The sequence below is a fragment of the Globicephala melas genome, chromosome 13 (genome assembly GCF_963455315.2).
Source record: "Globicephala melas chromosome 13, mGloMel1.2, whole genome shotgun sequence".
NCBI classification, from domain to species: domain Eukaryota; kingdom Metazoa; phylum Chordata; class Mammalia; order Artiodactyla; family Delphinidae; genus Globicephala; species Globicephala melas.
In genome coordinates this window covers 83210336-83234961 of record NC_083326.1, presented here as the reverse complement: position 1 = coordinate 83234961, position 24626 = coordinate 83210336, and the positions used below count along the sequence as shown (strand labels likewise).

The 24626-nt window shown below is 51.6% G+C and overlaps 2 protein-coding genes across 7 annotated transcripts; one reads left to right on the top strand and one right to left on the bottom strand.

Annotated features, from left to right (window-relative positions):
* The first annotated feature begins 1378 nt into the window (after window positions 1-1378).
* CDK2AP1 (cyclin dependent kinase 2 associated protein 1) lies at window positions 1379-11128 on the top strand. Of its 3 annotated transcripts, XM_060310410.2 has the most exons (5): window positions 2160-2174; window positions 3864-3973; window positions 6221-6318; window positions 7837-7963; window positions 10315-11128. In XM_060310410.2, the coding sequence occupies exons 3-5, from the start codon at window positions 6250-6252 to the stop codon at window positions 10380-10382; spliced, it is 264 nt and encodes an 87-aa protein (XP_060166393.1). In that variant the 5' UTR covers window positions 2160-2174; window positions 3864-3973; window positions 6221-6249; the 3' UTR covers window positions 10383-11128. The 3 variants fall into 3 exon arrangements, with proteins under 3 accessions (XP_030715967.1, XP_060166394.1, XP_060166393.1); XM_030860107.2 differs by lacking the exons at window positions 2160-2174; window positions 3864-3973 and adding an exon at window positions 1379-1733; XM_060310411.2 differs by lacking the exon at window positions 3864-3973 and having other exon boundaries at window positions 2103-2174.
* On the bottom strand, window positions 9426-24588 carry MTRFR (mitochondrial translation release factor in rescue). Of its 4 annotated transcripts, XM_060310409.2 has the most exons (4): window positions 24460-24525; window positions 21919-21945; window positions 15199-15506; window positions 9426-13633 (listed from the first exon to the last, which is right to left on the bottom strand). In XM_060310409.2, the coding sequence occupies exons 3-4, from the start codon at window positions 15478-15480 to the stop codon at window positions 13391-13393; spliced, it is 525 nt and encodes a 174-aa protein (XP_060166392.1). In that variant the 5' UTR covers window positions 15481-15506; window positions 21919-21945; window positions 24460-24525; the 3' UTR covers window positions 9426-13390. The 4 variants fall into 4 exon arrangements, with proteins under 4 accessions (XP_060166392.1, XP_060166391.1, XP_030715987.1 ...); XM_060310408.1 differs by lacking the exons at window positions 21919-21945; window positions 24460-24525 and adding an exon at window positions 21747-21908; XM_060310407.2 differs by lacking the exon at window positions 21919-21945 and having other exon boundaries at window positions 9427-13633; window positions 24460-24588.
* Between the last annotated feature and the right edge of the window lie 38 nt (window positions 24589-24626).

Sequence of the window (24626 nt, the reverse complement as noted above, 5' to 3'; positions counted from 1 at the left end):
GCTGAATCAGCCTAAAGCTGACCACAAGGGGTCCTGGGAAAGGGGTGTCGCCTGTACCTTCAATCCTAAAGGGACAGAGGGAAGGAATTGGTGGTATCCCTTCCCTCAGGCAAAGAGGTTGAGGCCTTCCTCACTAGATTCAGATGTATCTGAATGTCTATGGTTAATCACGAAATCTGCAAAGCATGGCGATTAAAAAAGGCAGAAAAGGGTGGGCATCTTGTGTATTTTGACAAGATTTACTATTTAAGCAGAACTCTGGACTTCCCCAGTGGCGCAGTCGTTAAGAATCCGCCTGCCAATGCAGGGTACACATGGGTTTGAGACCTGGTTGGGGAAGATCCCACATGCCGGGGAGCAACTAAGCCTGTGCGCCACAACTGCTGAGCCTGCGCTCTACAGCCTGTTAGCCACAACTACTGAGCCCACGTGCCACAACTACTGAAGCCCGCGCGCCTAGAGCCCGTGCTCGGCAACAAGAGAAGCCACCGCAATGAGAAGCCTGTGCACCGCAACAAAGAGTAGACCCCGCTCACCGCAACTAGAGAAAGCCCGCGCACAGCAACGAAGACCCAACGCAGCCAAAGTAAATAAATCAATAAAATTTAAAAAAGTAATAATAAAGCAGAACTCCAAGAAATAACACCTTCAAAAGCTTCATCATCTAATTAATGCAAAATGCATTTGATGATTGCGTATCAGTCAGATCTCAGAAGTCGACTGGGGTCCGTCGGAGGAGGATCAAAAATTGCAATGTAAAATCCAGGAGAGAGAAAACTTTGTCAAGTTTATTCTGGTACCCTTAGCGCCGGGAACAGTGCCCGGCACGTAGTAGGCGCTTCTTAGATATTTGAATGAGTTAAGATGCAAAATTATGTAGATGTGAGGGTGTATTTCCCAGGGGAGGAGGCCTCTGGGTTTTGCCCAGTCTCAAAGGAGTCTAGGCCGCCAAGGGGTTAAAAACCACTTAATACCGAGAGGGACATGAAATTTATTTGAAATCAATGTCAAGAATTGGTTGTTCTTATTCTGGGGAGTAGCCAGACCTCGGCGTCTGGAATGATCTACGTGCTTAAAAATACCACTCGCCACCATTTTCTCCAGGTAATTTTCCATCCCTGCCCCCACAGTCAAGGGGGAAAAAAGTAATTCTGCAATCCTACCTAGCTTACCAAAAAAAAAAAAAAAATCGGTACAAGCACAAATCTCCAGGCGCCGCCAGCGCAGAAGAAGAAAGGGACCCACGCGGGCCTCGGGCGCCGCCGGGACCCCAGCCCCCGAAACTTTGCCAAGTTGCGGGCGCCGAGCGCGCCCGGAGGCGCGGGGCGCGGCCGCGGGCGGAGCCGCCCCCTGACGCCGGGCCGCGGCGCGCCGGGCCGCCCCCTCCCGGCCCGGGCCGGCCCCGCTGGCTCCGCTCAAAGTTTGCGGCCGCCCTTGCGCCCGCGCGCCCGCCCGATGTATGGGTGATATACTGCAGCGGGTGTCAGGGTGAGGGACGGCCATATTTGCCGGTGCGGCCCGAGCCGTCAACAACAAAAAGTGCGCGGGAGCTCGGCGGGCGCACGGACGGGCGCACGGACGCTAGGGCCGCCTCGCTGCCGGCCGGCCTCGCCGCCTTCGCCGCCGCCCTCGCGGGCCGGGCCCCGCTGCGCCCCGGCGCGCCCCGCCGCTCGGGGGGATGTCTTACAAACCGAACTTGACCGCGCACATGCCCGCCGCCTCCCTCAACGCCGGTGAGTGAGTGCGCCCCGCGGGCCGCGCGCGCCGCGCCCCAAGTGCCGCCAAGTTGGGGGTCCGCGCGCCCGGCCCCGGCTCCCGGGGCCCCGCGGCGGCCGGGGTCGGCGGGCACCGGGTCCCGGCCCGGGGCAGCGCGGCGGCCGCCGCCATGATTCCGGTGCCCGCCCTGCCAAAGTTCGCGGGTGCGCCCCGCGCCGGGCCTCGGGGCCGGGCCGGGGCCCGGGGCACGGGCGGCCGCCGCGGTCCCCCCCACGCCGGCGGCCGAGGGCTCGTGGGGAGCGCGGCGAGCGAGGGCGGGGGAGGCTTTCTCGGCTCCTTTTTCCTTGGCTTTTGGGCGGCTCGGCGAGGGCCCCTGCCGGCGGGAGTCGGGAGCGGCCGGGCCGCGCCGGGAGCGGGGCGCCGGGACCCCGGCGCGGGCCGCCCTTAGGGAGCTAGGGGTAGGTCCGGGCAGGGGGCCTGGGCGGCAGGGGTGCACGTGAGCAAGCCCGGGCCACGCGCGGGCGGCGCTGCGGGGCGGCGAGCGTGCCAGGTGCAGCCGACCCCGAGGGAGCGGGGCCGCTGGGGTCACCGGCGGTGCAGTGGAGATCGTCGGTGGGCGCCCGCCCGGCCTGGCGCGTGGGACGGGGCGCTCAAAATGGGTCGCACGGGAGGTCCCTTCAGGCGTGCGCGGAGAGAAGTTGGAGGAGATCGGGGGCCTCGGAGAGCCTGGAAGCGGCGGCTGGGGGCGTTGTTTCAGCGGGGCCCCCGCATCTCGGAGCCCCCAAGTCTGGGTTTAGAAGGCCCCCTCCTTCAGAAGCCGGAGGGGCCGTCCTCTCCTTTCCCTGGGGCTGGAGCTGGGCGGTCCCAGGAAACTCCTGCAGAAGTTGTCAGGCAGCTTTAGGCTGTGCCTAGGATCTTGCCCCAGGGACCGAGGGCGATAGGTGAAATTGTGGGTTCAGAGGGGACCGGCTTTGTCCCTTCACCAAGGTTCTTCTCCTTTAGACTCTTGATGGGAAACAAACTTCCAAATAAGCGAGGTGCATGGAGGGGGCTTGGGAGGGAGGGGATTGGCCTTGCTGGTCAGAAATGCCACGCCGGCAGTTGGCCGAAAGTTTTGGGCCTTGTCTCCGAATGTTGACTCCAGAATTCCAAAATTTTGAAGAGGCCCCCAGGAAAGCAATATATGTATATGCATATGTGTGTATAGGTGTGTGTGTGTGTGTGTGCGTGTGTGTGTGTGTATTTAACTTCTTGGACACAAATTTGGGGATTGGAAAGGGTTAAGATTAAGGGGGTGGAAGGACGGGGTGGGGGATAGTTGAGTTGGTCAAATGTGGGCGCTAAGCCCCAAGAGCCCCTGTTTTCTCCTCAGATGTTCTCACCTCTTCTGGGGTCTGCACACCTTACCAAGACGGGCTTTGTGGCCACAGTATTTCTCACTGCCTCCCTTATCTGACTCCGGGGTGGGATGGGTGGAGGGTCTTGCTGCCAGCCCGGACTGGCGGGAAGTCTCAGGCCGGCCCTGGTGCAGTTGAGGCCGGCGCCCTGAATGGGGCCCTTCGGGGATTGGGGTCACAGGGTGACAGAGGCACCCGCTGGGGACCCCGAAGCCCTCTGGGCTGGCTAGCACCTGTACACAGATTTTCTTCTTTCTCCTGCGGTGAACTCCGGGAGGACTGCTGAGGTCCCCAGGTCTCTGGTGTTTTGGTGGGGCCGCCCCCCTCCCCGTGGACCCCTTTAGAAAGGCCGGATTCTCCCCGTGCCATTTGCATCCAAGATGGACTCTCCGCTGCCGCTCCTCCGGCTTCCTTGTCATCATCCCTCACACCCTCCAGCCCTGCCTCCTGCTCGAGAGTTGCCAAGCCTCGGCCTGGCCGGCGGTGGCAGTGGCGGAGTTAGACAAAGCCCCCGCCTCCCCGCCGGAGAGCCCCCCCAGGCGCCCCAAGTGGCGGGAAGGCCGCCAGCTCCCCAGGCCCGGGCGCTCTTTGTCTGGCTTGGGGGCGGGGAGCCGCGCCTGGCCCCAGGAGCTGCTGGCCTCTGCCAGTCCCTCCCTGGGCTCCGGGCCCTCCCTGGTCCCCGCACACTACACGTATTGTCTGCGATGCTCCGTGACGGCTGTGCTCACGCCCGGTCTGGTTTTCTCCTAGGCCTCCGGCAGCCGGCCGCTGTGTCTGCAGGAAGGTGTGGGAATGAGTGGGACTCGGGGCCCTTCCGCCAGCTCTCTCCAGGGCCACAGACACCCCCCTCTGAACACCGAGTAAGGGACTGGCGCTGGCACACAGTCGGGGTCACCTACCACATCACCCAGGCCGTGGGAAAGTCAAGCTCCGAGCTGTTGCCTGACTCCCATCCCCCAAGCCCCCAACCCATTCCTCCTCCTCCGCTCAGCCCCCCGGGACCTAACCCCGGCACCCTGGAGGAGCAGCATCTAGGGCCTTGAGACATTCTCGTGGGAACCATCACCTCAAACAGATGGAAAAACTGAGGCCCAGAGAGGGAAGGGCCTTGTCTTAGGTCACACAGCCGCGTATGGCGCAGCTGGACTGGCTCCTAGTCAAAGCCCTTGGCTGTGGGAGAGAAGGTGGGTCGGGGAGGCAAGAAATACAGATTTGCAGCGAGAGGAGGGCAGGAGGTGGTGCAGAGAATGAACCAGAGGTGTCCAGCTCACCTCCTGCCAGGGAGCTGGAATCTTCTAGATGGCTTGAAGTGCCGAGCGGTGCAGTAGACACCCCTCCCCCCACACAGTCTAGCGTTTAGCATCCTGGCCTTTCGGAGAGGCGTGATAAGTTGTGGTGGGCGGGACTTGAACCCTGGCCTGGGGCAGCAAAGCCTGAGCTGCCCAGACCGCACCCACCGCCCACATCAGAAGGTCAGGAAATTGGGGCTTGGCTGATGTGGCGAGGGGAGCTGGGGGTCACCCGCCCTGCCACACTCCTGTGCTCTGGCCACTGCACACCCGCAGCTGCTTCAGACGGAGGTGTGGTTCTGCAGCACAGGTGTTTCAGCTACCCCACTGTAGAGGCGTGGTGGTGAGGCTCGGAGGAGCGCAGTGCTGTGCCCAGTCCCAGCTTAGACGTGGCAGGATTCACGTTTCCTGACTGGGCAGCCTGTATTTGAGCATAAATCTGGGTCCCAGTGGAGAAACCCAGGCAGGCCTGAGACCGAGGAAGACACGTCGGGTACCAAGCTGTCTGCGGCTCCTGGACAGAGGGATAGGTGCGGTGTGTTAGTCTCTTCTGTGCTGTGTGGCCTGGGGCAGTGCCCGCCCTCTCTGGTCTGTGTTTCTGTCTCTGCAGTGAGGGGCTCCAGGGCCCCTTCCAGCTCCAGCAGCCTGAGCTCCTGAACTTCCTTCCTCCCCTGCCCCCTCCCCTTGCCCACACCAGATGAGCAGCTGGTCGGTTTGGCCGGCCTGGCACCAGCTGTCCATCCCCGGGGGCCAAGTCTGTAGAGCCCGCCGTGTGCATGAGAGAGAGACAGTTTGGCTCCGGGGAAGGCAGGCAGAAGGGAAGCTTCTCCCCGGCCGGGCGTGGAGGCATGCGGGCAGCTGCTGAGGAGGGCTAGGTAGATTCTCCATGGTTACCGCTGTTCGTAATTCTGCAGGACATCCTTTACTTGCTAATGACCACTCGGACGCCATTATGGGTCTGCATGCTTCCAGCTACTGAGCTGGAGCTGGAAAATTCCCTGCTGAGGGCCTCCCCACCCCCCATGCAGGAGACTCCATTCTGAGCCGGGCCCTGGCCCCCCGTGGTCCCTCTGCTGAGGGACAGTGTCTCCCAGTGTTACAGTCCATAAGTGGGGTCTTACGCCTCCCCTATGGGGGTGGAGCCAGCTGGGCATAGATTCAGACTGCCGAGAGTCTTGTTCCCTCTTTGGGGAGGGGCGACAGGAGCTCAGAGAGGTTGAGGGGCTTGTCCAAGGACACACAGACAGGCTGTGATGTGCTTCAGATCCCTGACTTTGTGTCCAGTACCCCAGTCCCCAGCCAGGGTTGGGTCTCAACAACCTCCAGATCTTCCCCTGTCTTCCTCACCATATACTCCAGCAGAGTTTTGGGCACACAGGAAGTCTCAGCCCAGGTGTGGACCAGCCTTAGTAGCAGATGGGCTCTTGTGGCAGCCATGTGTCTCTAGGATATCAACCTCTGGGGAGCAGGACCCAGGAAAAGGGGACTTGCAAGGGTTAGGCTGAGAATAGCAGCAGCTTTCGTCTTTGCTACCAGTTTTGACTGCATGTATGGGAAGGATTTCTGTGATTGATTAGCAATGTCTGCTGTGGTGATGGGCGTGAAGAGCAGTGGTCTGTTAGCTACATTTTACCATCAGTCATCTACGCGGAGTATCAGCCGTGGCCAAACTAGAGGACAGGAATAGGGTTCTTTATCCTCAGAGACAAAAGACCACTGTTGATGGCATGAGTTCTGGGCAGGGGGACTCAGAGTCCTTACCTTGGATACAGTTAGCCAAGGCTACTTGATTACTGACTCCTGTCTCCTCCCCTGTAGCTGGGAGTGTCCACCCGCCCTCCACCAGTATGGCGACGTCATCACAGTACCGCCAGCTGCTGAGTGACTACGGGCCGCCATCTCTAGGCTACACCCAGGTATGGCAGCGGGGGTGGGATGTGCGGTGGGAGGGGCCCTAGGGGCGGCCTGGGCCAGAGGGGAAGCGGTGAAAGGAGTAGAAATGATGGAGCTGTCATCTGAGCTTCCTCAACCCAGGGCTCAAGGCATCAGAATGGAGAAGTGGCAGGGGGTTTCACGGGGGACACCGAGTGACAGGAAGGGGTGGGAGAGCCCAAAGAAGGCTGGAAGCCCCGAGAGCCACAGTTCCCCATGGGGCCACCACCCCACGTGTGTCCCTGGTGGGCCTCCTCGTGCCTGGTCCCTGGGGAAGTGAGGTCTGGCCTTGACTCTGTATCTGAGCTTGGACAGAGGAGGGGGGCCCTGCTCCCACTCACTCCCCACAAGGTCATGGGCCCTGCAGGGAGGACGGGCCCATATCCTAGTGGAGTCCAGGTGCGTTGCACCGAGAGCTGCTGGCCCCTCAGTTTTACACCTGCTTCCACCAGTTTCGGGACTGTGGACCGCCCCTGCCCCAACCTCGCGGAGACTTGCTTTCCCCACCGGGTTGGCGGGCCCTCAGGGGAGGTGGCCGCTGGCCGCCAGGGAGGGGACCCGGGCCACTAGCCGGGAGATTCCCGTGGCTGCCACTCGCGTTCCGAGGTCGCCACGGAGGCCAGCCCCACGGATGAGGCGGCGGCTGGGAGCCGTGCCCCGCCAGGCCGTCCTGCCCCCGGAGGGGAGGCAGGCACGGGCGAGGACCCCCTGAAGAGGTGGCGGCGGGAGGCTGCTGCCGAGCTGGATGAGGAGAGGAGGAAGGACCAGGAGGCCAGGAGGCGGAGGCGGCAGAGGAGCGGGGAGCAGGCGAGGGCCTGGGGGGGAGGTGGCCGCCCTGATGCAGCTGTGGGGGGGGGCGGGGGAGGGGGGGCCAGGGAGGCCTGGCTGAGGCCCACAGGCCGACGGGACCCAGCCTTCCTGCTCCGGGTGTTTGCTCGGGCTGTTTGTGGGGTTCTGGAGAGAAGGGGTTTCTGTGTGGTGGGCCCTGCCTGCGGGGGAGGATGGATGAATTTAAATACATTCTGGGCTCTGTCTGGGTGGTCCCTGGCAGTTTTTGTGGTCCTGCTGACCCCACGTGTGGCCTCCATCTCTTCCGCCCACTCTGGACCCTCAGCACGCCCCCTCCCCCCCATCACTTGCCTGCCCATCGGCTCCTTCAAGGAGATTCTCAGTGAACACTTTCCTATCGACAAGCCAGTCTTTTTTTTTTTTTTCATTTGAGATGATAAAAGGGCTTTCTGCAGACTGCTGGGTGGTTGCCTTGAGTGTGCGGGGACAGTAGAGGGCCGGCTCCCTGCTCTGTGCTTGTCGCCCAGGTGGGCCGTGCCTGGCCGCAGGTGCCCTGGAGTCTGGGCCAGGCCGCCCTCCCTCCACCACCTGCCCCCGGCTCGGGCCTCTCCCCAGCCCTGCCCTCGTGGAGCTGGCATGCTGTGGGGTCCTGACCACGGCATTGGGGTCAGGTTGGGTTCAATCCTCCTGAACCCTTTTCTTTCTGATTCTAGGGAACTGGGAACAGCCAGGTGCCCCAGAGCAAATACGCTGAGCTGTTGGCCATCATCGAAGAGCTGGGGAAAGAGATCAGACCCACCTACGCAGGCAGCAAGAGCGCGATGGAGAGACTAAAACGAGGTAAATCGTGGGCCCGGGACTCCCGTGACAGGTGACGCCTCGCTGCTGGCGGACCCCACGGCACTGGCCTAGTAACTGTCTTGAAAGATTTTCTGGGGAAAATGGAGGGTGGCAGATGGAAGAGTCCCCCGCGGCACAGGGGCTCCCGCTTTGTTACAGAATTACCGTTGGCTGTGGAGGTGTCAGGCTGGGTGAGCGGGTCTGTGGGATGAACATCTGATGGAAGGGGCTTGGCGGCCAGTTGTCAGATGCAGCGTCTAAGAAGGGAATCCCCAGGACTCCCCTGGTGGTCCGGTGGTTAGGACTCCACGCGTCCACTGCAGCAGCCTTGGGTTCGATTCCTGGTCAGGGAACTAAGATCCTGCAAGCTTCATGGTGCGGCCAAAAAAAAAGTCTTTGTACCCAGATCCTGCAGCTCTGCCTCACGCCCGCTCTGCTCCCGTTGGCCGACACTGGTCCTAGGAGCCCTGGGCGGCCCAATAAGGTAGGCTCCTAACTTGGGTGAGGCCAGTGACACGAGGCCAAGGGGGCCTGCGTTGCCCTCTGCTGTCCTCCTTGGAGCGGGGCCCAGGGGGGCGTGTGGTCCGTCCCAGTCTGGGGCGGGAGAGTGAGAATGCTTTGAAGTTCTTTCCTGATTGAAGAGGGAGGAAGGGCGGGAGGATGGTGCCACAGGAAGAAAGTGACTCACGTGAAGAGGTGACTGGCCAGCTGACTTCAGAAGGCAGAGAAATAGGTTGTTTTTTGCTGCTTCACGAAGTGAAAGCGGCGTGGAGAGGAGAAAAGGATTTCTATTTTAGAAGGTGGCAGTTCAGAGCACGGTGGCTTATGTGTGAATTTAATTTTAGGAGTTTTTTTTTAAGGTTAGAGAAGCAAATTTGGAGAAAATCGAGAGGGAAATGTTCTGTGGCTATAAATCTGGGGCGTGACAGGGGGGCTGCAGTTGAGGCCACGGCTGCAGTGATGGCAAGGCCGGCTGAGGACAGGCTCCCACCCAGAGCAGTGGGCCGGTTCATGACACCTTTGTGAAGAGACTGACCGATTGCAGAGCTGGATTGGGGAATAACAGGCACAGGTGTGGGGAAGGGGGCTGGCAGTTAGAGGCTGGAACGGAAGAGGGCTCGGGGGAGAGGAGGAGCTTAACCCCCAATCCAGCCCTGGGGGTCAGGTGGGCATTGCTCTGCCCACAGTGCTGGTAACGGGAGTGCTGGTTACCTGATTGCAAATGCCTGGGAGGATGCTGGACCCCGCAGTCTTTCTGACAGGCGACCTGCAGCCTCCCAACAAAGCTGGCAGTTCAGGTCAACACATGGATACACCTGGTGACTGCTTCAGGGCACATCCTGGGTGAGCAGCTGGCCCCACAGTCACCCTGACCAGTAAGGTGGCCAAGTTTACATCATAGCAAAGTAAGAAGGGCACAAGGGAGTCAAGCGCCAAGAATGTTTTTTGCGTTTTTTAATGGTGAAAAAAATAAGATTTTGTGACATGTGAAAATTATGTGAAATTCAGACTTCAGTGTTGTAAGTAAAGACTTGTTGGAACATGGCCACACCCATTGCTTATTAATGTCTGCGGCTGCTGTCACAGTACAATGGCAGAGTGGAGTAGCTGCGACAGTGGCTACACAGCCCTTTCCAGAAAGTCTTCGGAAGCTCTGGGGGGTAAGATTTGTGAGGTGGGGACACCTGAGTGACTTGGGGTGTCATTCCCAGTGCCCTCTGGGGGGTCAGCTCTTGGAAGGAGTAGATTCTTGGTGTCTATTAAAATGAAATCAATATTTCATGAAGTTCAGTAAAGCCAAAAAAAGGAAAAAACCCCACAAAACCCAAGCAATAGATAACTCCCAAACCATAGAGATAAAAGATGAGGGGAGAATAATAGTGCAGAAGGTGGCACCCGTCCCCTGGGGGGAAGGACAAAGCAGTGGACCAAGGTGGCCTGAGTGAGCACTCGTCTCGCACCCGAACCAGCCAGGCTGCCTGACATTGTCAAGCCCTTTCTAGAATTTAGGAGAAATAATGGTTTGAAGGCGTGGAATCTCCAAAGCGGGTCCCTGCTTAAAGAACTTGGGTGGGGACACACTGCCTCCTGTCATCTGGACGGTAACAGGGTTCAAATAGAGTCACGTCATAAAAAGAGAGCTTGCTGGCTGTCACCTTGAGCATGGGAAGAAACTTTTAGGGAGACGTGCAGAGGGGTTTTTGCTTTGAGGGGTGGGATGGGGTTTGGGGTGTTGGATGCAGGTCCTGAGTTTCCTCCAGTCTGAGGGTTTCGCGGTTGGTTTGGAAGGACCCTCCTCCTCTTCTGGAATGGGTGCTGCTGGCTGACGTCCGCCTCTGCTTCTCTTCCAGGCATCATCCACGCTCGAGGGTTGGTGCGGGAGTGCTTGGCTGAAACGGAACGGAATGCCAGGTCTTAGCTGCCCTGTGAGCCTGGACGGTTTTCCATCTTCGGAGAGAAGTTACAGTTCATCTCCCCTGTTCAGATGAAACTTTTGTTTTCAAAATGGTAACAGTTTGGTTTCTCCTCCCCCTGCCCCTCCCATGGTTCACTAGGCTCCGAATCTACAGTCTGTAAGATTGAGGAAAGATTTTGCAGTTGATTGGGAGTTACATTTTAAATAGTTAGGAACTACCCAGGTGTTTGTTGTTGTTTTTTAAAGCATTGATTCAAAAGATGCACGTAAAAATTACCTATCTTACAGCAAACTAGTTTGCCTCCAAGATACCACTGTCTCGCTCTCCTCTTTTGAATACATTTATGTTACCCGGATTGTTCTTTGATCCTTTTCATAAGCTGATACAACTTGAAGGGTTTTTTTTGTAGTGCGGACTTGACAGCACACTTAACTAGTAGCTGGTCCCCTCGTTTCCCATACACTATAGATTCTGCTTAACGTAAATTCTTTTTTGCTTAAGCATTTGCATGACTATTAGTGCTCTGAAGTCGACTTTTAAAATGCACAAGTTATATACATACAGAAGAAAGAGCAACCTCCCAAACCAAACCCAACAAGGATCCCCGAAATTTTTCCTGAGACTGTATGTAGATTTCAGTTCTGCCTTTCCTGTAAGTTGATCCAAACATCTGGAAGAAAATGGGACTGTTTGCATCTTTGTATTTATTACTCGATGTAATAAAGCTTATTTTCATTAACAGCTTGTATTAAGATGTGGGTTCCGCAAATTCTTGGTGGTATTTTAAAGAACGGCTCCTCAGCGAGAGTGGGGAGAGACCTGTCAAAGGGCATTTTCCCACCTGGTCCAGAAACATCTTGCGTGACAATATCAGTAGCACAACAGGCCAGGGACAGGATGTGTCGGTTAAGTCAGAAGGCAGGGATCAGGTGAGCTGCGTCATGCATGCATCTTAACTGCAGCAGATGTTAAGTGTGTGCCAGGAAGGAAAACAAGAGTAGAGGCGATGTTACTGACTTCGCCCTTTCTGTGCTCCCCCAAGTTAGGCCATTCTGTTTTTAGGAACTTAACCCGTGAGCATTTAAACTCAAGCTAGCTACTTCATCCTGTTCTCACTGGAAGAACTACCTGCTCTGGTGCTGGGAAAACTGGGTTGCCTCGGATGTGCTGAGAATTCGTGGGGTGGTCCCCAACAGTGGGGACCTTCCAAAGGGACTTGGAGGTCATCCTTACTATATTCCTTAGGCCCCGATCCCGATGTAATGAGGATTTACCGTGGTGAGGGGTAGACTAAGACAAAAGGAGGGACCTGGTCAGTTTCACAGGCATAAGGCCAGGTCCCAGCCATGACAGCTCTAAAGGCCGGAGGAACGGGTACTAGGCAGTCGGCTTGTCTGCATCTCCTTCGTGGACGTGACAGGAAATTCAAAAAGGTTCAAGAAGGGGGGAGACAAAAGTTAAAGCTTCTGTCCCCCTTGTCTGAAGCTCCCCAAATTCCCTTCCACTATTACGGTCTTCTGTGTACCATTCCAGATGCTTCACTTGGCTCCCTTCTAAAAGGAGGCTGGACCTGGGAAGGGCCCCGCACACTGCGACCAGAGGTCGAGAGCCTTGCGTAGAGCTAAACTTCCGAACCGGGCTACTCGGAGGTGGGAAGACCTTCCCGGGCTTCTTCACAGGGAACTTTATTTGGGTGCACGCAGTCTGGTCTTCACGGATGAGGCCGACCCTGGGTCTGACAGTGGCCTTCTCACCTCACGGTTTGTCTCCCTACTAGTTTTATGCATAAACTTCCGGATGTGTGCTAACAAACCATGCCTGAAAACCCCCAAACAGTTTGTACGGTCAGATCCAGCTTGAAGGATGGTATCAAGCAAATTCACAAACCCAGGTTTCTGAAACCTCATCTTTTATAAACCTACTACTTACAAATCAGCATACAGAGAATGACATGTGTATTTCCACATCAGAGAGGTTACTTGTCAACACAGTCTATTAAGCTAATGGGGTAAATGGGCAAGTAACTTACTAACTTGTAAATCTTTCGCCATCTTGTTTTCTTTTGTTCTCTTAATGACATCCATGTATCACTGAGCAATGACCTTCCAGCAGGTGACAAGGAGGCACTAAATGCTATTGTTTGACTCAATTCTATAGTTTTCCATAAAAAGTCCATTACTTACATTAATGCTTTTTTTCAGAAAATATTTTCATTGGGGAATTCCCTGGCGGTCCAGTGGTTAGGACTCTGCGCTCTCACTGCCGGGGCCCAGGTTCAATCCCTGGTCGGGGAACTAAGTTCTCACAAGCCTCGTGGTGCAGATACAGATACAGTCACACAAATGTATAGCTTAAAAGGTGACATACTTCTAACTACCGTCCAGGTCAAGAAACAGAACTCTTGTCAGCTGCCCAGAAGCCCCTCCAAGCCCTGCGTCACAATGACAGCCTTTCCTCCCCCAAAAAGTGCCCTTGTCCTTCTACAGTAATGACTTCCTCGTGTTTCTTTTTACAGTTTTATTCTCAAAGTATGCACTGCTATTCACTACAGTTTGTCTGCTGTTTAGAAACTCTGCTGTCTCTGGAGCCCGTCACAGCTGCGCTGGTGGTGGAGCTCACGCCGTCCCTGGAGGCATCCGGCAGGTTCTTTTTTTAAAAATTAATTATTTATTTTTGGCTGCGTTGGGTCTTCGTTGCTGCGCGTGGACTTTCTCTAGTTGTGGCGAGCGGAGGCTACTCTTTGTTGCGGTGCGCGGGCTTCTCATTGCGGTGGCTTCTCGTTGCAGAGCACGGGCTCTAGGTGTGCAGGCTTCAGTAGTTGTGGCACGCGGGCTCAGTAGTTGTGGCTCGCGGGCTCTAGAGCGCAGGCTCAGTAGTTGTGGTGCACGGGCTTAGCTGCTCCGTGGCATGTGGGATCCTCCCAGACCAGGGCTCGAACCCGTGTCCCCTGCATCGGCAGGCAGATTCTTAACCAGTGCGCCACCAGCGAAGTCCCATCCGGCAGGTTCTTTCAGTCAGAATCTGCAGTCCTTTCTCTGGGCACATTTTTACTTGATTCCCATTGTTCTTTCAGGAGTTTCTTTTTCTCTAGGGTCTCCTTTGCTCTTTTTTTCCTTTCTTGCTTTCTCTTCTCTGCCTCTCGTTTTTCTTTGTAAACAGGACTGTTTTCACCGTTGTAGAAAACATCCACTTTCTCTTGCAGGATTCTCCGAGCTAGCTTTCTGTTTTGATCGACGGATCTAGTCTGGTGGCACTGTAAGAGATAATATTTCATAATGTGAAAGCCAGTGTGTTCTGGGCAGGACCTCAGGAATCATTAAATTCAACCTAGTCCCTTTATAGAGGGGTCAGGCCCGCAGAAGGAAAGCCACTTGTCAGGAGTCCCAGTAGGTCAGTGACAGGACGAAGGCCATACCCTTTCCTGCCTCTGCTTGGCCCCCACCCAGTCCCACACCCCAGCTGTATTATGTGGCTTTCACTGTGACTATTCCAATATTAGGAGTGTTGTTTTGTTTAGAAGTAACAGTAGCCTTCAAATAAAGTTCCCAAATAATTTTGAAAACATCAACCAGTATGTCTAAGCGAGCCCTTTGTGTGCCCCATTTATAAATGTAAACTTCTCTCTGAAGGAGGAAAATAGCCTCTTTATTATTCGTCAGCCATAATATTCATTACATAATATCTCTGTTATCACTGGTGAGTGCCTTGCAAAGCAAGTTGATAAAAGAAATCCTGTGAAATTAGGATGAAAGAATAGTACCAAAAGCAAATGTGGAGTAAGCTATATAAAATAGGTTTCAGAATTTTATTTGTTGCTCACGAATGTCACTTTTTTCAAGGAGGAAAAGAAAAATGATTGAGATTTTCACTAATACGCTCTTGGCTCAAAAACGTGGCAGCGAAGAACAGCTGTCAGGAACAGACTCTGGGTTCGGTCTGGGCTGACTCTCCTGCAGGCGCAGGAGCCTCCCTGTGCCTCAGATTCCACATCATGAGTGTAGGCTTGTGACGATTAAGAGTTAACTCGAATGTGAAGTGGCTCAGAACAGGGCCGGCCGCAAGCTCACGTGATATTCAAGTACTTGCGAAAGGTACCGCTGATGTGCGAAAGCCCGCCTCTGCTCTCTCTGCTGTGCCTCAAGGCTTGTGCCGCCTTCAGGGCCCTGGGGATACGGAATGGACTGGCAGTTCCACAGAGGTGGTGGGCCGCTACCAAACCAGGAGACAGGAGAAAAGCGCTGCACCATTTCCTAGAGGTTCAAAATGTATTGACAGCTGGTGATATTTTGATCAGAGGTTGGTTTTTTATATTCAGAAGAAAGCCTCCTACAGGCAGCTGTACCTGGCATTTTTCCTCTGAGGGCTGAAATTGGGTTGCCAACGTTACCTCACTCAGTTCTTCTCCAGAAGGGTAGGTGTCACTGACATTTACTAAAGAGGGGACGGAGGGACATGGAAAATGTGACCATCTGAGCGATCAGCCAGGAGGCTAAGGGCTGAGCCCACTGGCGGACAACCTGGGCCCGCGTGCTGCTTGGGGGCTGGAGCCCACGGCAGTGCCGCAGAGCTTTCTGCAGCCACCCTGCAGCCCAGTGGCTCGACCAGAACCGTGGCCTGCCAAGTTCAAGGACAGCAGCAGTAAAAGCGCAACTGCAAAGGATCCTGGAAGGAGGCTCCTGACGCTGTGCAGAGGTTCTGCCTGGGAGAAACGCTCGGGACTGGGCACGAGACCTGCAGTCCCTCTACAGCCGGGGTCATGGTGAGAACAAGTTTTCACTCAGGAGAAACCAGGGGACCCCCACGGCCTCCTTCCTCTACCTTGACCACAATGCCTGAGGGGACGTGCCTGAGCACCACGCAGTTGCTTGTTTTGTTGGTTGCCTGGCCCCCTGGCCCATGTCCTTTTACAAACTGCTCTTCAAGTTCACTCTCATCCAGGGAGAGCAGAGCAGGGTGGTCCTTCTTGCCTGCCGCCTGGACTGGAGTGACCGCTGTTCCAGGGGATAAGAGTTCCGGCTTCTCGCAGAGCCGGAGTCCCCAGGGCACCATGCACACTCTGGTCAGTGGGGTAGGAAAACGGAACAGACCCGAGGTGCTCATAGCGCGTGGCTCTGCCTGCTCAGGACCTGAATAAGACAGAAAAGACAGCCCTTCAGCCTTGTTTGTGCTCAAGATTATACCGCAGGTTCTAAAATCACCTTTTATGAACCAGTTCAGACGATGACCACCCATCTGGCAGGCAGGGGATTTAGGAAATTAGTGCAGACAGGATACTCAGCAACACACACCTCGCTCCGGCCCTGCATTGTCTACCGTGTTCTCAGCACTACATGCCTTGCCAACTGATAAATATTTTCTTATAACAGACCAAAAAATGTCTTCAAAGCACCCAGAAGTGGTGTTTTCTCAGGAAGGGGAAGCTTTGAGTGTAAAATTCAAAAGAACAGGGCTGTAATTTGATAAGGAAATATTACATAGTACATCACACAAGAATTAGGATCTGAGTCAAGGGACATTATTTAAGTGTGTGAGAACCTTTGAAATCAAAATGGAAAGACGACAGAACGTGATAGTCTATTTTATAGCTTAAGCTTAAACAGTCTGACACAGTAAATATCACTATCAATCAATGTCATGATTGTTGTTTTTTCATGTTTCCAGTTTCATGGATTTGAATAGGAACATCTGTTCCCTCAGAAGCACTGCCAATCACATGATCCAACCGGTACTCATCCTTAGAACCACCAAGCCAACTGATTTTTATTAAGGTGCCTGTTACGTTCAAAGTATGAGGTGAGGTACAGGGAGTGACGTGAGGTCAAAGAGGGCAAGACGCTATCTTCCTGGAGCTCACAGTCTAGTCGGAGAAGATATTCAAGAAGAAAGCCAGAGGCGCTGAACAAGAGATTTCAATAACTACTCGAGAGGAGCCTAAGGCTGAAATGTCTTAGTTGACGAATAGTATAGAGAATAATAGCCATGAGGGTATGGTGAATCACAGGCCTTTGCTTTTTTTCGAGGGGAGGAGGGCAGAGGATCTGAAAGGTATCACCTCTTTTCAGAGATCTACATATTCCCCATGTGAATGGGGTCGGGGCGGGGGAGTCACAACCTTCGCCCATTTTCTCATCTGGAAAATGGGAGGAATAAGCCCTCTCCATGCAACCCATACAGGCTTAAAGTCAGAGAAAACAGTGTTCTGGAAAGGGCTTTGCTGATACCTCTGAAGGCATGAGACTGGTTTATAGCAAGATCCCTGTCACCAGGACTTTCCTGGTGGCACAGTGGTTGGGAATTCGCCTGCCAGTGCAGGGGACATGGGTTCGAGCCCTGGTCCAGGAAGATCCCACATGCCGCGGAGCAACTAAGCCTGTGCCCCACGACTACTGAGCCTGCGCTCTAGAGCCCATGAACCACAACTACTGAGCCTGTGTACCACAACTACTGAAGCCTGCGCGCCTAGAGCCCGTGCTCCACAAGAGAAGCCATCGCAATGAGAAGCCCATGCACTGCAATGAAGAGTAGCCTCCGCTCACCACAACTAGAGAAAGCCTGTGCGCAGCAACGAAGACCCAACACAGCCAAAAATGAATTAAAAAAAAAAAAACCTTAAAAAAAACCCCAAAAAACCCTGTCACCCAGGCAGATTTGGGGAACTACAAATGTGCCACTCGCATAATACTTCTTGATCAAGGATTATGTAGGCACTAAAAACAGATATATTGCTCTTTTTAACAAGTGCTTCCTGTGAGGCTCTAACCAGCTTCTTTCACCACTTGAAACCTTGTAAATTCTAGCTCTAACACAGGTAGGAACTGGAGTGTACCTAAGGCAACTTCCTCAGCCAAAAGTAACGTACCATCCACCAAATTATTTCACTAGGTTTCTCTCGGCTCATTTACCTTTCACCCACCAGCAGTTCTGACGGCTAACACCCACTGGGCCCAACGCTGATCGCTAGATGAGCTTAATGCAGAAACAGGCTAGCAGGCATTGCTTCCTTGTAAATATGTGCATTTTGCTAGTTGAAATCCAAGTGCCTTTCTCAGTTATCAGTACAGATGACACTGGTCATTTTTAGAATGAATACAGTATTCTTCATCTCTCTCTCTACTATTTCTATGGAAAATAAATATAATGAAATACACTCTTCAAGCTTTAGGCCATGCTAGTTCTCAATCCTATGACTGACACATCTTCTTTGTGAAAAGCACGATATTCAGCATGTTCTGAGCAGGTCCTATCAGTCCCGGTGGATGATAATTAAGGTGGTGTCAGTTCGTAATGTGCTCTGTGGCTACCAAGGGAGATATTTTGAAACAGAGTATGCCAGTGAAAGTGGTGCTTTGAAAACGGCTTCTGTTTACTGTGTGTGAAATATGTCAGAAGTATCCTCAGGAAAAGATAAGGATAAACCCAGGCACATTCTCTGAAATCTCTACAACAAAGAATCCACTCCCCTATAATGATTAAATGAATGAGACTAAGTTGATGTCCAAAATTTCCCTCCCCTTATTTCTGCTTTCAGTCCACAGAACAGAATTCCTTTGTGTATCAGACAGTGTCTAGTCCCTGTATTAGGTTCATGGAACAGGAGGCCAGTACCTCTCTTGGGGCTTCTCTTCCGTTAGTAAATCTGACCAGGCAGGATGGTAGTGGAATACAGTGCAGCGACAAAGAAAGGAAGCAGGTCTGAGACAGGGTGAAACTCCCAGACAAAGGGCGGAGAGGACAGTGCTTTTCTCAGCTGCTTTGTCACCAGCCCACTGTGTTTCAAATCTACCTTTCTGTCCTAGTTCAGAGCTGACACACACAGGAAGGTCTCCCACCCAACTGGAGTTCGAGAAGGTCCCCAGTGTTCAGTTACTGGCTGCTTTGTTTAACAGCTAATTCCAACAGCCAATAGGACGATTCCAAATACTTTTAGTATCTCCTGGAGCTCTGGCTCTACTCCAATGGTGGCTAAAAATGACAAACACACCCATGGTTCCACTTCCCCAAAGCCCAGAGAAGAATACGGATTGGATTTCAGTTTTTGTGATACCCACAGAGCAACCCAAAGTCTTCGGGGAACAATAAAAGCAGCTCAAATTAGAGCTCATCGTGACATTAAAGAGAAAAATGGTCACAAGCGGTGTGCGTAAGGGGAAACCAGCGGTCACGACAGCGCGCCCTTGTTCCCTCCCATGAGTGCGAGCGTCGGCCCGGCCGGCTCTCCACCCCAACTCCCCTCGGCTCTGCTCTTCCTTGGAGGGTGGCGTCTGCACTAAACAGCTGGCTGCAATTTAGGTTAAAGCCACGCTCTCTCTCACTTGGTCAAGTTAAGAGATAACAGGGCTGACGCCTTTAAAACAGGCAATGTTAATTTGTTCAATGAATATTTTCCACATCTACTATGTGCCATGAGTGGGCCTCGATGGGTCCAATGAGCCTGTAGCATAAAAGAGAAATTAAGACATCTGTAAGTAAGATAACATGCCAGAGCGTGGAATGGATGACACGCCACAGAGCAGTGGTTCTCAGGCTTCACTATGCTCCCAAGTCACCAGAAGGCTGGTTATTGGGACTTGGAAGCTGCATCCTATTAGGCACCTTTCTTCCTGACTGGATCCAGCTGGTACACAGTTCCTCCTCTGGCTTCCACAGTCAGCCCAAACCAAGACTGACACCTAGCTCATGGGTGGCATGCTCAGCTCTGCATTGTGGCCAGTGACCAGAGCAAACAATCACATATTTAAACAAGAGGCAGTGAGCTGAGGCTTGTTTCACCAACAGCTGAAATGCTCTGGAGAGCGGTAAGGGGATGCTACTGCCTTTTTGTCTCTGAGACAGGATATCTGAATCTGGAAGACATAGGATTTCAACTCTGGACCCACCTCTGGATACCATTTGCCTAAAATTCACTGTTTAAGTATTTTTTAGAAAGGCAGAGTACTAGTGTCTCTTAGCCACAACTTTCATGGTGTACCAACCTTGCAGAAATGTCATCTAAACTAACCGAAAGAACAGATGTGGCGATGCGCTGAAATGGAGTGCTTTAGGAAAAAAGACTGTTAAAGCTCTTGCGGCTCCAACCTTGATGCACCATTTCCCTAGGGATCCTGTTAAACAGGCTACGGCTCATCAGGGCTGGGGTGGGGCCTGAGACTCCACATTTCTAACCAGCCCCCAGGTGAGGTGGTTGCTGCCTGCAGTCCTGGCCCTTAAGATCGTCTGACTGCTGGATGAAGGCCCCACGATCATGATGGCAACGCTGGAGATGGAGAAGGTGTAAAGGAGAGAACAGGCGGGAGAGGAAGAGAAGACAAATGAATATCGAATTGAGCGAAAAGAACAGGTGAAATGGTCACAAGGGGATTGAGAAGCTGGGTCATCTGAAAAAAGAACATCAAAAACGTTGCTTCTATTGCATTATTATTTTTTTTAAAGCTGCCTTTTTCTAAGTCTTTATTGAATTTGTTACAATACTGCTTGTTTTATGTTTTATTTTTTTAGCAGGAGGCATGTGGGATCTTAGCTCCCTGACCTGGGATTGAACCCGCATCCCCTGCATTGGAAGGTGAAGTCTCAATCACTGGACCGCTAGGGAAGTCCCCTGCATTAATGTTCTAGAACAGCACTGTCCAACAGAAATATAGTGCAAGCCACATGTGAAATTCTAAATTTTCTTATAGTCACATTAAAAATAGTAAAAAGCAACTGATGAATTTCAATATACTTTATTTAATCCAATATATCCCAAATATTATTACTTCAACATATAATCAATATAAAAAATTATTTAGATTTTTTTATATGAGGTCTGCAAAATCTGAAGTGTGGCCACGCTTACAGCACATGTCAGTCTGGACTAGCCACATGTGCTCGCGGCTACTGTAGTGGATAAGGTAGCTCTAGAATCTTGCTATCAGAGTGTGGTCCACAGAGCAGCAGCCACAGCACCCCCTGGGAGCTTGTTAGGAATGAAGAATCTCAGGACCTTCTAAATGAGAACCTGTGTGTTTTTTTTCTTTTTTTTTTGGCTGTGCCACACAGCTTGCTGGATCTCAGTTCCCCAACAAGGGATCGAACCCGGGCCCACAGCAGTGAAAGCACAGAGGCCTAACCACTGGACTGCCAGGGAAGTCCCAGAGAACCTGTGTTTTAATAAGATCCTCAAGTGATTCAGAGGCACATTGAAGTTTGAGAAGCAAAGGACACAGGAATTAGTAAGTTCTTCCAACTGCTAGGACAGACACTTTTAAGAGCTATTGTTTCTTATGTTTATAATGTTTAAAAAGTTGAGACCAGAATTCAGGAGTGCTGATTACCTGCTTAGTCATGGTCTTGCTTCCCCCTCCCGAATAAGGAGATAAAATAGGTCTCAAAAACAATGACCTAATCAACGGTGAAGGACAAACACAGTGAGCTTTAAAAAGACAAAATGGCCAGCTGATGGCTCCAGAAGCTAAGTGAGAGGATGGTTTTCTGTAAAATGCTTAATGATAATCTATGTTTCAGAAGTGTGTTTTGGTGCTCCCTGCCGAATGGGAGTAAAGATAAAGCAGCCTTTCTCTCCTTTTCTCATCTAGCTCATCCTCCTGTTCTAGTTGCCTGAAATCCTTATGAGGGCTGAACACCTCCCCAAACAGAACCCCTGGGAACTTTGGCTCAGGCTTGAAATAGACCCTGTCATTTCCTAGGCTGGGGGCTCTATACTCAAGATAGAGCACCTTTCAGCCACAGTAAGTGTTTCCAGAGAATTATTTCCCAAATAAGAAAATCACAATGGACTGAGCAGGAAAGGACAACAGAGCTGCTATCCTTGATTTGGGAGGACAAGAGGAAAAGGAAACTACTCTGAGTTTGGTCCAAATTTAATAGGCTTACTGCTGCACAGCTCAAGAGACACTAAAGAAGTAGATAAAAAGAAAAGCTTTCAATTCATACAATACCAACATCCCGTTCAGTTTTTTTTTTTCACAGAAAACTTCAAATCCACAATTACACCTGTCCTATTTGGGTGCACCACTGTCATCTTCTTCTATTTATGGCACCTAACAGGAACTTCGTAATTTATCAACTACACTATTAAAATAGGACAAACACATTAAAAAAGCAGCGATAACTAGCAGCAATAACTACACTCCACATTTTCCTCTAAAAGTCTCAAAGACCCTGTTACCATTAATGATGCTTTGTATTTGTTTAGGACTTAGGTTTTCAAAGCACGTTCAAATATGTTATCGTAGTGAATATTTCATACAAATAAAGAAAAGAACGGATGTATACTATGTGGAATATTTCAGGAAGACTTATTTTGGAAGAACATTAGGTAGTCCATTTTTTTAAACTGAATTTGTCCTTCCTGCTGCTTGTTTCTTTACCTTTCTTAACATCTCCAGATTTGTTCTTCCCCCAGCTCCTTAGAAAGCGTTAGCTCATTTTCCTCAGCGGTCTCTTCTTGACTCCCCCTCTCACTTTTTTGTCCCTGAAAGGCCATACTGCTTTGTAGTCAGCATGACCTGCGTCAATGCCTTGCCTCCACGATTTACTCACTGTGCAACTCTGGCCACGTTTCCACATCTGTAAAACAGAGGTAATACCACCGAGGGAGAGAGAAAAATCGTACACGTCACCACAAACGTAAGGTGCTTAGGATCCCTACATCACAAAGCTCAGGAACCTCTGGCTAACACTCCACAAGCCCACTCTGCAAACGGATTATTTCATGGACTTTTGTTTTCGAAGCTCAGTGAAAAGGTATCTAGAAAATGACCTGCAGACAATTTTACTTGGCATGGTCCAATTTAAGAAATACTTGGAAACCATGAAATTACCGAAGATATGCTGTTTGGTGAGGTCATAATTGTGGTCTATGAAATCAGGTGCCAAAGAGAGAATTATGATGCCAAGAATATAGTGTGACTTCCCAGAAGGTTCAAATTGAAAGGTAAAAACTACCTTCATTACAGCAAGTCCTGGTTTAAACATAGAGATCTTTAGTAATTATCTGATATAGTAAAAAAAATCATGAAGGACAGAAAAGATGAAAAAAGTCACGTTTAAATGTACACCTGATTATTCCTTTTCATCTTCAATGGTTAAACAATAAAGTTTTAGAGTTCCTCATTTTTGCTGTGGAGGACGTCCCTCCTCCAACCCCCGCCAATGACAAGCTGTTTTGTATATAAAAATAAATGACACAGAGTAACACCCTGGTTAACAAACATTAAATGCCTCAAGCCATTAGCGGCCACTACTACTGAACAGCCTAATCTTATCCCAATCAGAATGAAAGATCTCCACTCAAAAGCTCATTGTGGCAAAAGAGGAATACTTGAGCAATACAAAGATGTTATAATAAAATCATACAGTTTTTTTTGATACCGAGCTCCATGAGCTGTTTGTATATTTTGGAGATTAATCCTTTGTCTGTTGTTTCATTTGCAAATATTTTCTCCCATTCTGAGGGTTGTCTTTTTGTCTTATTTATGGTTTCCTTTGCTGTGCACCCTTATAAGGGCATAAAATAGTGGTGTTAGCTTGTATACAAGTAATGCAAAATCTCCAGTATGGGGGGGGGGTTAAATTAAGATGAATAGTTCCTACACTTAATATATACTTGAATTTCTGACACCTTCTACTTCTGTTTTCTATATTCAGAAATAATTTCTATGGACTTTAAAAACCTCCTGTTTTTATAAAGCTTCTCTCTAGACCAGTTAGTCAAAAGCAGTTTCCATTCTGAATTTGTAAAAATTAAGACGCTACCAAAGAGCTTAACCTAAATTAAGAAGTAAGGTGTGAATAACCTTACCAGAATATTTTGTATCAGTTGGTTAACAAGATAACTCAGTTAATTAGAATACTAGCTTCTGAACATGTTGGCTTATTAAAACATTAATAGATTTTTTTTTTGAAAGTTACCTAAAGATGACACTGCCAAAAACAAAACACTCAAACTAAACAAAGTCCATCAGATTTTGTAGCAAAAAGCAATGATCTCCTGCCTCTTGCATGGTTGGGAACTAATCTCCAGTTCTCGGTTTTGGGGTTAACATTTTTCTTGCAAGGAAACACACCTCCCTTTGCCTGGAGCCATCTCAGGAATCCACTTTCCCATCCTAGTGTGAGGATCTCAAGTAACAGATTTTGCAACCAACTGAAATTAGTGGTAAAACTGCTTTTTGTTTTCTTTTTGTTTTTGGGTGGACTTGAAAGAAACATGGTTGCTGAAAACAGAGCCGTGTGCTTAAAAATGATTTGATTTTGGTTGGGTTTTAACACAAGCACAATACTGATGGGTGGATTAACACAATTGGGAGGAGGGTTCGATTTACTTAAGCTTGAACTCTCCCATAGACGGATGGGGTTTTGGAGAGACTGAACTTCTACTGTTGAGACAAAATTGTCAGGTATTCTTAGGAGCCTCAGATGAGATGGAATGCCTCTTGGCAGATTTGTGTTTCCAAGGGCAAATAACATCTGCTCCGTCCTGGCTTCTCCGGCACACCTAAGGACAAGGCTGGCGAAGTCCCTTTATCGTGGGCTCCGGACACTCGGAGGAAAATCTAAGAGCTCGAAGTACCTTAAAGGGTAAGAACCTTTCGTCTGAGAAAGGCGAACTGACCAGTGCGTGTGAGATGGCCTGGGGGCCCACGGAAAGGGTTTTCTCTGGTCCTTCGAAAGGCTGGGCAAGAGGAAAACACCCACGATGCCTATAACAGGCCCAGCTGCGTGCTAACAGCTCCCCAAGGCTCCGCCGAACAAGTCAACGAGCATCGTTCCATTTGTCCTCGGGCCTCGGTGGAACTGTTTTCTCCACAAGGGTGGGTTCTCCTCGCCCGCCCCTCCAAGTCCTTGAAGAGCCCCAGTGCCGACCCCCACCAGCCTAGGGTAAACCCATTCCAGGGTAAACTTAGCTCGGGTGTCCGGGCCGGCTTCACCTCACCGCCAGCGGGGCCTCAGGTCAATGGGCTGCGCGACTCAGGGTCGCAAACGGGGAAATTCACGGGTCCCAGCTCCCAGTCCTCTCTCCGGAGACTCTAACAATCGTGGGCAACCGTGTGGGTGTCGGGCTTCTCGGCAGACACTTACCTGACCTCAGGACTGGGCTCCCGCCCCCAACGTTCTGGGTGAACTGGAATGGCCGCAGGAGCGGGAACGCAAACGCACTCCCGCGCCTGCGCACGCGCCGTACTCCTGCCGCAGCCCCCCCTCACAAACCCGTGCCCCCGTCTTACTAACTGCGCATGCGGGAAGCT